The sequence below is a fragment of the Limulus polyphemus genome, unplaced genomic scaffold (genome assembly GCF_000517525.1).
Source record: "Limulus polyphemus unplaced genomic scaffold, Limulus_polyphemus-2.1.2 Scaffold1688, whole genome shotgun sequence".
Taxonomy (NCBI): domain Eukaryota; kingdom Metazoa; phylum Arthropoda; class Merostomata; order Xiphosura; family Limulidae; genus Limulus; species Limulus polyphemus.
The window spans coordinates 1-16,225 of NW_013667298.1; the positions used below are offsets into that span (position 1 = coordinate 1).

The following is a 16,225-nucleotide window of genomic DNA, read 5'->3' on the forward strand; positions in this document are numbered from 1 at the left end:
GTCATGTGACTCGCTGACGCAACAATATGTACCTAGTGGGGGTTGTGTTTTAGTCTAGGCATATATTTACCAATTGTTAGGCATTGTATATAGAGAGAATTTAGTTACACAGAAACTATAAATGCTCACTATATTCTCAAACAAATCTCAATGATAATCTCCAGCTGTAACTTAATGTTGCGTCAGAGAGGTCACGTGACTAGTGTCACGCCACTTCTCTCGAACCTCCGTGAACTGTTGGGAGATTACTAGATATAGGGTAGTCTGGTATATATAAGATGGTCACAACGTGACGGTATCAATATGTGTGTGTAGGTAGTAAGTAATTGAACTGCAGTCAGGAAGTATTGTTGAAGTTAACGTTCGTTGTTAAAACGTTTGTAAAAGAGCGACTGTTGAAAATAAGTGTATCGGTAAAGTTATATTCAGAAAGAATAAACCAGTTTTATTAAGTTAGGTCTTGTGTCACTAAAGTTTCGTCGGAACGAAGTTCTATGCTTATTATCATTACAATGTATACAGTTAGCTAACATATCAAGTAATCTTTCACCCATAGTTGAGCATAAAAAAAGCCAGCAAACAAGATAAATAAAAAATTGGGAATTTAAAAACCTGCATGTAAGGAATGTAGAAAAAGTAAGAAAACAAGACTGTAGATACTGTAAACATATTTACTCCAAATAGAACCCCCTATTTTGGCTCAATGCTGTTACTTAGAATTACATTTGGTGGAGTTGAAATAGGGGTTTGTAATTATGTAATTCTAAGTAAGAGCATGGAGCCAAAATATGGGTTTTATTTTGAGTAAATAATGTCTACAGTATCTACAGCCTTGTTTCCTTACTTATTTTTATGATCCCTATTTGCAGGTTTTTAAATTTCCATTTTTTTATATTTCTTGTATAGAGAGACTGAACACATTTTTGAGGTGATAGACTAGTGGGAAGACACCCACCCCTAAGTCTTGGGCTACTTTAATTGAATAGTGAGATTTAACTGTCACTTTTATAAGGCATCTACAGCTTCAATGTGCAGAGAACAATTTTTCTTATATTTTGCATTAATGGGACGCAAGCCATGGTATCTTTAGATCCACAGTCCGGCATGTTGTTGTTTAAGACTCACAGTGGTACATACAAATAGTTTAGTATTTAATTAATTTTCAGTAACTCATTTTATTATAAAGGCTGTGTTAAGCATACTTAATTCATCAACATGTTTGTTAATCTCAAGTTAGCACATTAATATAAGTAAACATTTTTTCTTTCTTTTAACCTGATTTTAAGCACCAATATTTCAGAATCGCTCTTTTTCCTAGTGAGTGCAAATATTGCTTTTAAGAAGTGCCAGTATTAATTTTAATAAGATATCTATTATATTTGTAACACTATATTTTTTTATTTAGGCCCTTAAGGTTTTTGAGAAAAAGAAGTGTATAATAGCATTTCAACTACACTACGTCCACCATTTCCATTGCCGATGACAGTGTTGCTCATCAGGCTGGCTGGGAGACAATGAACAATGTATCAAATCAAATTTATGGCAGGAATTTAGGTTTAAAAATGTTTCAAGCCTCAAAAAAATATTTTGGGTCTGAAAGACAACCCGGGGTGGTCAGAAAATTTTGCTTCTCTTTACCCAAAGTAATGGTCTGAACACTATTTATATAAGCATTTATTACAACAACAGTTGTTATGGCATGAATGTCTTTTCTAAGTTGGCAAAGCATGATTATAAATCAATTAGACTTGCCATAAGACATTAGTATCAGACTTAATTTTATGTTAACACTACTTTCTTTATTCAATCCTTTAGCATTTGTCCAGAAGAAGAGCATATTTCAACCATACTATGTCCACCACATCCAGTGTGGTTGTTCAGTAATAAGTAATCTAAAGCAGAGGTCAAAACATGAGACTATGCATCCTCAGTACAAGATTGACCATAGTGACCTCCAAACAGAGATACTGAGGTTAATAATTTTGTTGTATATCATGTAACTTATCTAGAGTTATTTTCCCACACTACCAGACTTGAGAACCTTCACTAACAGATCATCTCGGCATTTCAGACTCTCACTCGAGGAATGTGTGCTTTTCATTTGTCTCCAGACGTCACATGTGCATTGGTAACACTGGTATACTATTAAACATTTGTAACATTATACTTTGCATTGATAACAGTGGTATACCATTAAACATTTACAATGTTAGACTTTGCATTGATTACAGAGGTGAACTCTGAACATTTGTAATTTTAGACTTTCTCAGTGATAACACATTTAGCCTGATAAATAAGAAATATTTGTATTATTTGGAGTTTTCTTTCCCTATATTGGGGTCTTTCATGTCTCATACCATACATAACCTAAAGCATATATCCAAACCTAGCTGGTACAGTGTTTCTTCAATTCCACATAATCTAAGGCAGAAGTCCAAAATTGGCATTAAATATGAGACAAAATGAATCTTCATTAATATATGTAAATCAAAATTCTAAATTTGGCACAATGTTGGGGAATGTGCTTCTTTGGTAATATATAACCTAATGCACAAAATCTAAAATATTAATTTTGGGACAAAATACATTTATAGAAATACACCAGATAAGGCAGCAGTGTACAACTAGCATCAAAGTTGGAACAGTGTACTTTTTCAGTAGCACATAACTTGAAGCAGAAGTCCAAAGTTTGAACCTAAGTTAGAGCCTTATGCTTTGTCAGGAACATATAACCTAAAGCAGAAATTCAAAATTTACAAATATTTTGGAACAGCACACTTCATCAGTCTTATATAATGTAAAGCAGAAATTCAAAATTTATAAATAAGTTGGAGTAGTGTACTTCATCAGTCACATACAACCTAAAATGGAAACTTAAAACCGACACCAAATTTGAAAGTGTACTTTTTCAGTAGCATATGAAAGAAGAATTTCAAACTGGCACAGCTGTTGCAATACTGGCATCAAAGGAAGAACAGAGTGATTTTTCAGTAATATGTAATCTAAGGAAAATGAACCAAACTGGCAACAATATTGAGACATTGTGCTTCATCTGTAATTTTTAAACAAAAGCAAGAGTTCAAAAGTTTTAACTGAATGGAATAGCATGTTTCTTTAGTAAAATACAAGCTAAAGTAGAAGTCCAAAAGTGGATGCAATGTTGGGATCCTGTGTTTTCTTAGTAATATATAACCCAATGGAGAAGTAAGAAACTTGTAATTATGTTGCTGTTATATGTTTCTTTGAACTTTATAATCCTCAAGCAGAAGTTCAACTGAGTTGGAATAGTATAACCTAAAGTATATGTCCAAAATTGAAAGCTAAACTGAAACAGTTTCTTTTATTAGAAATATAAAACAGCACCTACAACAAATTCCAAAATTGGTACCTAAAGTGGTACAGTGTGTTTTCACAATAACACATAACCAAAGTTGAAACCTGGTACTTAAATTGGGACATTTGTATTTAACCAAAGGTAGATCTTTAAAGCTAACACTGAAGTTCTGACAGTATACCAGTAATTCATCTGCAATAGAAAACCTTAGGTGGAGGTCTAAAATCAGCATCTAACTTGTAAAAATGCCTTCTCAAGCATCTTGCAACTACAATGTCAGATATGGATAATGAGAAGCGTAATTAGTTCAAAATGGCACGTCAGTTTCATATCACTGTAGCCATAAAATAAGAACACACATTGTAGGAAAATGTTTAATACATATTTGGATTTAATTAATTTTACATACAATGTAATCACAAAGTATCTTTGATAGTATATTTATCAGTTATTTCAAGACCTCATAATGAAACAAATGAGCCAGTGCAAGTTCACAGAAGTTTAATCAACACTATTAGACATTATCAATACAAAAAGGAAAAACAAAATTAATCATCCCATGTTCTTATTTTAAAATAAGTTGTTTTTGAGTAAGTTATTCTTATATATTCATATGTAGCATACTGTGTGTATATATATATACACACACACACTTGAAGCTTGTTACAGGTTTACCTGACAATGCAGATCATTTTCTAAACCTTTCATTCATTACATTATTATAGCATGCAGTTATACTCATAAAGTTCTAAGAATCATGTATTCAGGGTTAACATACCAACTTATAACAAAGAAGATCTAGCATTGTTTTTATCTGTATTGTGTTTACATATAGAGGTTTAATTACACTTAATAAGAATAACTTGTTTATGTTAATTAGTGACACATTGCTGCAGATGTAGGCTATTCCACAATGGACAACATTTTATACAATTACATTCTGAATTCATAACAAATGTACAAGCATTTGAAAGTGCTTGGGTACTCTGTGCTAAGGGTTATATTTCATAGCTCTTTTTGAACAGTATTTGTAATGTGAGTGTGTTAAGTAATGTAGAAATAAAGAACACAACACTTTGAAAAAAGGACCCTTCAATGTTTTCCATCAAAGTGGAAAATATGCACAACGTGTCTTTAAGGACTACAAAGAGTTCTAAAAGCAAAACCTAAACTAATCTGGAGAAATGTTCTCATTTGATATTTCACAGGATGAAGACTATGACCATAAGAGAAAAACCTCTAAACCAGAAAGTCACTGTCATGAAACTTGACATATCTCCTGGTATCATACAAAAAAGATAATAAATATGTTTTTGAAGATGACCATATCAATCAAACCTAATTGAAGATTCTATCAATCTTTTTGGGAATAGTCTGTGTACATTTACATGGCAACCAAATTCCTATACATCAAGTTTTAAGGGTATATTGGGTTTAGGATTACTATTGTAAAGAAACTGCAAGAAAGCTAAACCAGTGAGCACACACATTTAAGGTAACCATAACATTCATTATTGGTTGTATTTAATGTTAATATATAAGATCCCAAAAAATGTTTCTGCTACAATAAAGGTTTATTGTATAGCTAAGGCAACAACAGTCTATAAGTTGAGGAAGGGCTCACTGGTGTTTGGGAATTTCCAGCTTAATACCTAAACCAATCTGAAAGAAACATCTTTTTGTATTTTACTATCTTAATTAATAATACCAACCAAAAGGTGTTAGAAGACATAAAATTACCCATACTGTAAAACTAATTATTAAAGGTGAAGTTTCCCTGTGCTGTTTGTACCTTTATTAAGTTTTACTTTGTTGTTTTTCTCTTGTTTCAAGTTTAACAAAGCTGTAACATGTTTGTGTATTGCTAAAAAGTTACTGTCTCAAACAACAGGTGACAGCAAACCTTCTTATCCTTTCTGATTTAGGTGTGCTGGCAATAAAGAAAACATGCACATATTTGGCAATAGTAAACATTTATTTTGAGATCTCTCAAATCATTATTATACTAAAGATTTGAAATTATTAATGAAAATTAGATTAATTCATACAAAACTAGTGCAGTTATATCTTCAGTAGCTCAACTGGTAAGATCTGCCTTGAAATAAAAGATTTAGAACTTGCATTTAACAATGCAACAGAACATACAAAACTTTCAGAAAATGAATCTAACAGCAACATCACAAATAACATACTTGGAATATACCAATAACATAAACTTATAATTGATGTGTTTAACAAGGTTACTATAGGTAACTTTTAAACAGTTTTTAATCAATACACTTTTTTTAAATGAGACGATCTGACTTATCTTGGTAGAAAAAAAGTATTAGATGAACTGCACTTAACATCATAAGCATATACAGTCTATGAAAAGATGGTTAGGGAATGAGGAAAAAAAAAGGCAAGACAAACATTTATAAAACAAACTAAGTTCAATTACTGTGACAAACTGTACAAGACAAGCTGAAAGTTTCAGTGTCCTGCTCTGCAAATGTTATATACATTAAAATTAAATTTCACTTATGTCAAACAAAAATTTTTTGCACTAAAATTACTTTTAAATTCAAGATTTCTTGCACAAGTTGAAATAAGAGTTTTCTTATTCTGACTTCACAGAATTTATGGAAATGTTTAACATCCTAAGCAGACACTAAAATCAACGTGACAAATATTTCACCTGTGATTAATAATTTTCCAAAACATCATAATGTTTCACAAATATCCAAAACTCAAATCATCGAGCAAGTAAGTTACATGAACTTTAATGTTTTTTATCTGGTTACTTTTAAAAATTACATGCCTCCCCCCCCTACACATACACACACAAGAGCACTTTAGAAAGCTTGTAATGTGGTTGGATTAATTTTTTTACAGATCATTTTCACACAATTTCTTTACAAAATGGTAGGACAACTTTCAATAGTCTTTCTCAAGTAGGTTCACAGTTCTAGAAATAGTTATACAACAGTTTTCCAATTAGGATACATTCTATAATGCAGCAGCAGCATCTGTTGCTGGTCGTGTGCAATATCGGACTCCATTGATCTGAAACCAATATCATGAGATTAGTTACAGTGCACCGTACCAAATTAGTGAAATTTAAAATGAATATAAATTCAAAATATATCAATATTCAGCAACAGGTTTAATTAATTTCAAGAATGGTTCTTTTTTTTTCCATTATTTTGATTTCCTACAGAAAACATTGGTAATGAATTGTTGTTTTACACCTGATGTTAAAAGAATATAAGCACAATTAGTTTTTTTTAAAGCTACTTAGTAAAAAACTTAGTAAAGATCCAAAGTAAAATTTCTGTATAGCATTAGTAATTATAGTCACTGCTGAAGCTGTATTTAATTCCTTCAGTACATATGATTCAGTATCAGCATACATTTAATATCAATGTTTTAATGAAATAAATTCTAGATGGAATGTCATACCTTGGTTCCAAGCACATTGACCATTTTGTAAAGCTCATATTTTCAACAACAGAGGAAGGCCTCAAATCCTTTACAATAAAATTTTCAAAACTTTTTTGTGATTAGCTGTGCTTTGGAAGAGTTCAAACTAAGTCTGGATTTGAAAGAAGCATATATATCAATTTGACATGCTTTTTGTTGCATCTTTTAACATTTAAAGTGAAGAAGAATATTTGATTTCATTTTCATATTTATCTCAGGGTGTTTCCTTTGAATACTTGTAGCCATGTTTGTTGTGTTACCAATATAGTGTACGTGACTGTAGCATATTCAGCAGACTGCAATGGATTTATCAACAGTCCTCCTACCTCGAGCATCATGTTTCACAAACTAAACTACTTCCACACTAAAAGTTACCTTGAGCATTGTCCAATTCAATTTTCATAATCCATTTTGTAGTAGTTTCATCTATGTGGTTGGCCACCATCACAAATCTTTTTTGTAAGTGAGATGACGAGAATATTTAGAATAGAGCAAGAAGTCATGAGAAACAAGATGGATGCACCCAAGTTTAGGTTTCTTTCATATCAAATCAAGATACTGTGCTATTGAATTGTAAAATGTACCATAGGAAAAAAAAATACCATGATAGATGGTGCATCAGTTAATTGTTTCACTTATAGTTATTATGCTACATTTTGATAGTGTGAACAAAGAATTTGTTTAATGTAGAGTATATTCTGCATGTGCTTTTGTTTTTACTCTCCAGTTACTGTAAAGTTTGTAAACAGTAATCATAGAAGGGTACTTTCTAGATTGAGAAAGCCATTGTTGAGAATGCATTCTCAATCTTTTCTTGTTACTGAGAGGTTCATAGGTGATCTGGGGGAAATCTCGACTGCTGCTATGTGATCTCTGCATTGTTACCTACTGCATATAAAAGCATGGTACAGCAAAGACAGGTAATGATTAACCTGGACATCCTAAGACTCATTGGGATGGTCCAAACAGGACTCCTAGGAATTATTTGACTAGCTTAGGCATTGCTAAGTACTGGTCTGAGTCACTATCGGCCAAAGATTGTAGTGAAATGTAAGTATTGGATGAAATTTGCTATGAAGTGACACAACGAATGCCCATCATATATTTGGGCAAGTTTCCAGCTGGTAAGGATGCTCCATGACTGCCAACAATTGAAGTAGACGTGAAATGTAACATGCATCTTGTGACATTCTGTTCCAGATTTCATCCAAGGATACTGTATCCATTAGGATTGCATAGCTACAAATGTTTGGAAGAAGATGAGAACCTCCAATGAACTCTGACTGCATCTCAGCCATACAGCAGTAGAAAAACATGTAGCAAGTACTTGAATGCTCAATCATTTAGTTAATGTGAGAAAGTGAAACAGGGTGGACCCACCAGTGTTTAAGAATATCGTGACTGAAGACTAGACTGTTTCCTCAAGCATTTCATTGACATTGTTGCTTGGAACAGATAGGCTCAGGGACAGGTGGTGGGATGCATCTTGTTGTGTTTAGACAATGTGGCACTTGAGACCTGAGAACAATTAGATGAGAAGCTCAATGACTGGGTCATAACTGTTATTGAAAATTGGAGATACAAATTGTCTGATATAAAATCTTACTCTGATTATTTTCTCCCAACAAAATATAGAATAAAATGCCAGTGATTAAAAAGGTAAATTTTTGTAATACTTTATGCCATCCATATGGTTAATTTCTTATAAACTATATACACAAAAAAGGTCATCAGAATGCACCATTTCAGGTTTAAATTTCAGAACTTTTCTGGGGGAGACCCCATGGACACCACCTGTTGAAGGGGAACAGTCCTCTTTCACATACCCATTGTCATTACTTAGGTTTACACCTAACTATGCCGATGCAAAGAGTTGTGCTGCAGATTCAACTCTGTAAAGAATTTACCAGGCTGAGTTCAAAACTAATAATACCTATGTGGTGCTGTATATGTTCATTCAGCAGTTCTTTCATTTACTTATTAATAATATCTCATCACAGTCACCAGGAGACATGCTTCAGAATGCCTTCCAATGTAGACTTCTTATATCATCTGTACAAGTGGCTATATTTTCATAGGGTTCTCACTTCAAGGGCATTTAATTAATGAAGGAGGCAGTTTCTGTGATGATGCAGTTGAAGTGGCCATGGAAAGCTGTACACTAAAGCAGAAAACAAACCAATGTCTGCAGTAACTGCAGCTGTGGACCCTATTCTGAAACAACCTCCAGGGTCTTTTAAGGCCACAATGCTCAACAGAAGCAGTGATTGCCACTTCTACTGTAGCAAATGCATTAAGGCATCATGGTGCAGATGCCATGGTTCCAGGTGGGGTAACAAAGCTTTTAAAGCTCAGTACCCATGGCTGCAGCACTGATGCAATGGGATTAGAGTTTCCAAAGATGCCAAAAGCATGAGGTAAAGAGTCCCTATTTCAGCTGAGGCTTATCTAATCATTAGATACAGAAATACCAATATCCCATTGCAAGATGGACATATCAATGTTAGTACTATTCTGATTGATGCTGCAAAAGATGCAAGAAGGTCAATGACAAGCCAAGGCTGCAGCAGATCCAGTTAATTTGCACTAGTGGAACATAAATTGCATCTGGCCACTAACTCAAGTCAGTGGAGTAGGCAATTTGCACACAATCTTATAGTGGCTGTTTGAAGAATTAAGGATTTTGTGTCACTTTCTATGAGTTAATGACAATACATGTATGAGAGACTGAGTTTCTAACTGCTTATCAGCCACTATGAAGGAAGTCACCACTTCAGCCAGTTAGTGCAAATATTGCTCCAGAAAATGGTGACAAGCTAGATGCGAATAGATGGGAATGTTTCTGATTATATCCTGACCATATCACTTGCCAAATGAAGGTAACTGTCTCCATTCACTGTTCAGCCATTGGTATCCTAAAGATAGACCCACATCAGAAATTGTCAGATAGTTTTCATTGTGATCCAGGTGAACTGCAGTTTTGCAGCAAAAATCACCCAGTACCAACCAGACTGGGCCAGCGAATAATGGACTGTACACACATGCATGTTGAATAGGAGGTAACAATACCACTAAATATGCAAGTGGTATTCCATGGTGTATTATAGATACAGTTTATTGTGTTATCTCCATCTACTGTAGTGAACTCAGAGGATTGCTGTTAGAGTTTGTTAATATGTTTGTGGATTGAAAAACAATCAACACCATTACATAGACACAGGTGATAAACACAACACTGTGCAGGCTTTTGATGAGAATCAGGAATATTGTCAGTGCTGAAATCAAATGGATGTTGAAGGATGAGATAATACAACTTTTGTAGAGTATTTGGTTATCTCCTGTAGTGTTTGTCAGATAGAAAGAAAGAAAGAATGCCAAGGTTTTGTGTGCACTTTGGGAAGTTGAACTTGGTAATATGAATTGATGCCTTTATACTACCACTGTCTGGATGAAGTGGAAGGGACCCACTTGTTCAATAAACAAGACCTACAAATACTTTCAAAAGTCAGAAGAATTTAAAGATTCCATGTTATGACATTTGGTCTTTGTAACTAATCTAATAGAGGTAACATTTGGAAGATTGCAATGGGAGAGATGTCTCATTTATGTGGATGACATCCTAGTCTTTGGTTGTATGTTTTAGACAATATAAGAACATTGTTTCAGTACATAAAATGTGCAGGCTTGAAAAACAAGTCAGAGAAATGTACATTCATATGCATGGAAGTGAAATTTCTTGGACACATAGTGATGCAGCAAGTGATCCCCCCAAGTTACTTTAGACTTTGCATAATGAAAAGAGGGCACCAATTAGTCATAAATCATTGCAACCTTATAGAAGTTCAACAAAACCAGCTACGTAAGAGGAAAACTCTAGGAGAGTTGATATCTGATCCTCTGTTCAAAATGGACAGAGGTAATCAGTGCTGATTTTTTACTGATTACTTCATCAAGAGAGGCAAAGCTTATCTACTGGTGAATACATTAGTGCAGTCTATTACAAATGGAGACAACTTCAATAGCCTGTTGTCTACATTGGAAAATGCAAACTTCACCATTTCTGATTCAATTTAGCAAACTGGCTATGCACATCATCAAACTTGCAAATTTCTTGAAGTATGACCAAACTAATGTGAGCAAGTTTGTAATGAACTTGTCTTCAGAACCTATCTTTGATCAGAATTAACTGAAAACTATGTCAGTCATCATAATGAAGTTTTGAATTGAAAAACTTTATTTAAAAATTAATAAATTTTTACAATATACATAATGATCCAAATAATGTACTTAAGTGTAGATCATGTTTGCTTTATAAACATAAGCTAAATATAATAATTATTTACAATAAGTAAATGTTAATAATTATATAAAAATATACATTGAATATAGAAGATTTTAAGTACATATTAACAACACTTACTATATAATAATTTATATTTTAAATATTCATAATGTTTAATTTTACATTCATGTATATACTATAAATAGATTTTCAGGCTATTCAATATTAATTATACATTTCTTCAATGTTGATTTAATAAATATATTTTTACCATTAAATAGTGATCTTGTTTTATTTAGAATATTATTATCAAGTTTTGTGTTTGAGACAACTAACTTTTTCTAAATATTTTCTTTTATACTTTAGGAATTTATAAGTTCCCTAGCTCTTCACCTGTTTATTTGTTGAAATTTTCACAAAGTTACTTGAGGCCTATCTGTGCTAGTTGTCCTTAATTTTGAAGTGATAGACTAGATGGAAGGAAGATAGTCAATACTACCCACCACCAACTCTTGATGGAGATGATGGAGTTTTCAGCATGTTTTTTAAGGTCTACAAATGTCTGGTGGAAGAATGTAGTACAACAGCAATGCAACAGTCAGAGACTGTGCTACAACTTCAGCAGCATAATTAGATCCCTAACCCCCTAAAGGGAAAAGCTACAAAGAAAAGATGAAGGCCCCTTCCTCTTCTCAGTCTTTATGGAAGCCTATGGAACTAACAATAGAACCCAAAGAAACAGCAATCAGGTAACTACTGACACTTTACTAGTGACTACCCCAAAGGTTATTTCAAGCCATTTGAGAAAGGAAGAAGTGGTGTCAACATAATAAATCAATCAGCAGCATGGAAGGAACAGTTGTAGGACCACCAGCTAGCCACTGTGAACTTCTAGTTAAGCCAGGAAATAAAACATCTCAATTGGGGAGGTTCAGGGGACTAAAGAGGACCTTCCAGAAAATCACCACTGAAAGGTTACAATCTAAAGACAGCCTCAATAGTCTTTTGTTCTGGTTCTTTTACATTTCATTCAACGTATTTTATCTAAGTTGATTTTCTACAATTTTCAGTCAGTTTTTCTGTAAATAATTTTGTTAAATTTTTGGAGTTTCTTCTGTGACTTGAGTTTTGTATTTATTTTGATTTTATACTAAATTTATTTTACATTATTAATGGTTTTTGTTGTATTTTCGTTTCTTTCTACTTATGTTCATTTTGAATTTTCATTATTGTTTCATATGTTCAAATTTGCTCTTTTTTTGTGTGTGCACTGTTGTGATCTTAATGGCAAACATGTAGTTGGTTGATCTTTTGATTTCATTTATTTCAGTTCTGTATCCAGTTTTATTTATTTTATGATGTTCCTTATCTTTTCATTTAGTGTTGTAGTAATATCAGTATCTCTGTAATATTTTCATTTTTATTTTGATATAAATTATCCTATGCTATATTCTATTGATAACAATATTTGGACCATTTCAATGTGCAACTTTACTCAAGTTTCTTAACATTTGTTTTGACTGATTTTAACTTGTTTTTATGATTTATAACGTGGTTAAAATTCTATCAGTTTTGATTTTGTATTATTTTGCCTTAGTTTTGTCTAATTAACTGTTGGAGCTTATGTGTATGAATACAGTTTCCCATTGCTATGTTTAACTATCATGGCATCATGCATGTAGTCTTAGGGAAGTGGTTATAGGAAGCCATGACCTTGTTAGTTTTCTAATTTTTACAGTTTTATTATAAATTTCTGGCCAAGTTAGGATCCAAAATAAGGATGAAGAGAATTGCTGCAATTGAAATAACTGCTAATTTAATCCTTTTAAAGCTAGAAGTATATATCTTTATTTAGGTATATTCAGGCAAGTTTCTGTGCAGGTGTTATACGTACAGTTAGTGGTGTTCTTGTAAACTGGATGTGCAAAGATCGTAAACTTGTGCTGATTCTTTAACTTAGACAAAATTACGTATCACAGTGATTGTCCAATGAGTCTTTACACTGTTTTCTTGACATTTTTTTGTGTCATACACTTATTAAGTAAGGTCACACTAATTTCCTGGGGTGGTACAGAGATTCATAGAAGTTATTATGAGTTGGGAGTTTACCTCCATTGATTATGAAAGTAATCTAAGGATTGTAGGATACTGCAACAGGACCTTGGTCTACTTTATCAGAGTGGTATCTCATTATTCTGATTTTAATCTTTGTCTTATAGAGGCACTAAAAATCATCTCTCTACCCCAACAGTTAAAAGCCTATATAATGAAATTAGAGGCAGGCCAATATGAGATGAAGTTCTAACACACATTTTGATTGTATGAATAACAATTTTTGTTTTTATTCAACCACTTGTGTTTGCTTGTTTCTCTTTTACTATACATGTTCAAATAATTATGTGAATAACATTTTCAGCACTTGATGTACTGCTCATACTCATATCTTTCTGTCAGGCATTAGTGTATATGCATACCACAACATAAAAGAAACTACAGAGATTTACATGACATGCATGCTCATCAACAAGGTGCCTAGCAAACACTCGGACATTCGCGGGGGTTCCTCGATAATTCGAGAAACTCCAGCGCGCATGCTCCTAACATCACGCAAAAATGCTGAGAATGAACTCTACTAAGTTTGCGTATCAAACTGACATTTAAAGTTATGGTATGGCTCTATGATGCAAAATTTTAAATAGTTTATCTCAGAAAATGTAAAATGGAGCAATCATACAAAGTTATGTCTGGTCTATCAGTTAGCAAGCTGTACTGTGGGTTGAAATGTCTGGGGTTCAAAATGTGTAGGTGCTGAACATGAACTGAGCTTTCAGCTGTGAGTGAATTATAAAAGTTATAGTCAATCTTGTCATTTGGTATATATATATATATATATATATAATAAATGTGCTGGCTATCTTCCTCTGGTCAGTAGTTCATAATCAGGGACAGCTGTACTTGAAATCTACATAGTTGTTAAATTCTACATAAGGTACCGTTAGGTTAAAAATTCCTATTTCAATTCCAAACATGCATTAGAATTAACATCACAGTTTTTATGACTTCCTGTTGATACTGAGTAATTTGCAGAGCTATTGTATACTTTGTTCAAGATTCACAGACTGTTTTTACTTATGTTATCTAGTTGACAGTAAAAACATGTGAATGGCAAACAATTCAATCAATCTGCAAAATCAATTTATTTCCTAAGAGTATTTTATGGTATTTTGTTACATTTACCAGGATAGCTGAATTGATGTGCTGTTTGTATTTTTATTTATTTATTTCAAGAAAATTTCTGAGATGCACTGCTTACATGACAATCATAATTAAAAGTAATTCCAGGGATGAAGTGCCTACCTTATTGTCATATTCAAGGATATCTTCAGGGATGTCTAACTGTTCAGGTGGGATGAGATAATATAAATATTCAATGCCACCTAGTGATTGAATTTTGTCTTTGATTGTGGAAGCTGTAAATGTTGTAAACCACCAAGTCATCACCTGTTATAAAAACAGAGAAAACACAGAATATCAAAGGCATAAAAATTACTGAATGTTTTGAAGCAGTATGTACACTTCCCAGGAAAACATAATGCAATATAATCACCCAAAATTCTTGCATGAAAAACTTCCAACTTATTCTAATCTGTTATAACATATCATCTGTTTTCACAAGATAGGAGGTTTTACAGGTAAGAAAATTGTATACTTTATATAATATATACTTCACATATTATCTCCTTACTTAGCGACAGGCTAGCAGTGCTACTGTTTAGTGCAAAGTTCACAGCAAAATTTAATTTGCCCTTTTTGGATCAGCTTAAGCTGAAACCTAAATGTTAGTAACCCTATACAGTTTTCTATCACCATGTGGCCCCAAAATCTACAATTTACTATATACGAAGGGATGGCAGGATATCATACATTAGCTAATTCCAGTACCACCCATATACTTTATTCAAGCACTGTACTTACTCTGCTCCAAAAGGTAGGGTGGACAATATAAAAAGAACGGAGATTCTTTTTGTATGTGAAGTCTAGGAGGCTATATACATCTTTCAGAAATGAAAGGGGAAGGTGATTTTCTTTAGTCGTTAGTGAGTGGAAGTAAACAACTATGTAGTCCCGTCTTACGACTTGGTCCATTGTATGGATCAAATATAATATTGCCTAAAAGAAAATAAAAAAATATTGTACAAACTAATACCTATTGTATAAAAAATTATTATTACTGGTTATTTTTAATACAAACAGATAGCCACTTTATTTAGACTCCCACCTAATACTTGATTGGATCATCTTTTACCATGACAGTAGCTTGGACTTGAGTCTGTCATACGCTACACAAAATATCATAAGGTGTCTTGTTCACCTGTTCCAAGAACATGAAATGCAACTGGTCCATAAATTATGCAGAAAATAGTAATGGCTGAAGTTCACCTCAAAGATGTTCAGTCTGTTCTGAGATCCAGTGACTGATAATGAATAAGTCATTTTCATACTCTTTGAACCAATCTCATACATTATAAGACTGTTGGATTCTTACAATACTTTTTTTTTACACTTCAAGGTTGCAATGCAGCATTGTGTGGGGCAAATGATTCACAAAAACAACAGGTGCACTCCAAATGTTATTCATCTTTCTAAGGGGATAAAAGGACACAACTCTGTCATATAAACATTCAATACCCTATCTCCTAAAGCTTGCATTGTTGGAACAATACAGGCAGGATCATTTGTCTCGTGATTTCTCCACATTTTTACTTTAGATTATTGAAATTTGCTCATTAGACTACACACTTCCAGTAAATAACTGCCCTGAGTTTGTGGTCTGACCACCAATGAAGTCATGCTTTCCCATTTGTATCTAAGATTGGAAGTTTCAGACTTGTTGTTAGTTGCCATGTGACAGTTTCTGCAATGTTCTTTGCATGATACAACTACTACTGAAGGATATTGGATTAATTGACATATGTTCCATTTTACAAGTTTATTCATAATGTCAGATGTGTTTCTTTATGACTGACACTGTTGATAGATCCTGACAGATTGAACAGATTTTCAAAAAGTGTGTGAGATAACTATTCTCTTGATACACAAGCACCTACTGTCATGATTGTTTGGGAGTTGAGACCTTTCTTTTTACC

The 16,225-nt window shown here is 33.1% G+C and overlaps 1 protein-coding gene across 3 annotated transcripts in view; it reads right to left on the bottom strand.

Annotated features, from left to right (window-relative positions):
• Nucleotides 1-3,694: 3,694 nt before the first annotated feature.
• Nucleotides 3,695-16,225, bottom strand: part of LOC106464562 (protein GDAP2 homolog) — a 51,045-nt gene continuing 38,514 nt past the window's right edge. For all 3 annotated transcript variants that reach the window (XM_013924711.2, XM_013924710.2, XM_013924713.2), the window contains exons 9-11: nt 15,054-15,248; nt 14,436-14,579; nt 3,695-6,379 (exon numbers count right to left, since the gene is read on the bottom strand). In XM_013924711.2, the coding sequence (XP_013780165.1) occupies nt 6,323-6,379; nt 14,436-14,579; nt 15,054-15,248 (396 nt within the window). In that variant the 3' untranslated portion in view covers nt 3,695-6,322. The remainder of the gene's footprint in view (nt 6,380-14,435; nt 14,580-15,053; nt 15,249-16,225) is intronic.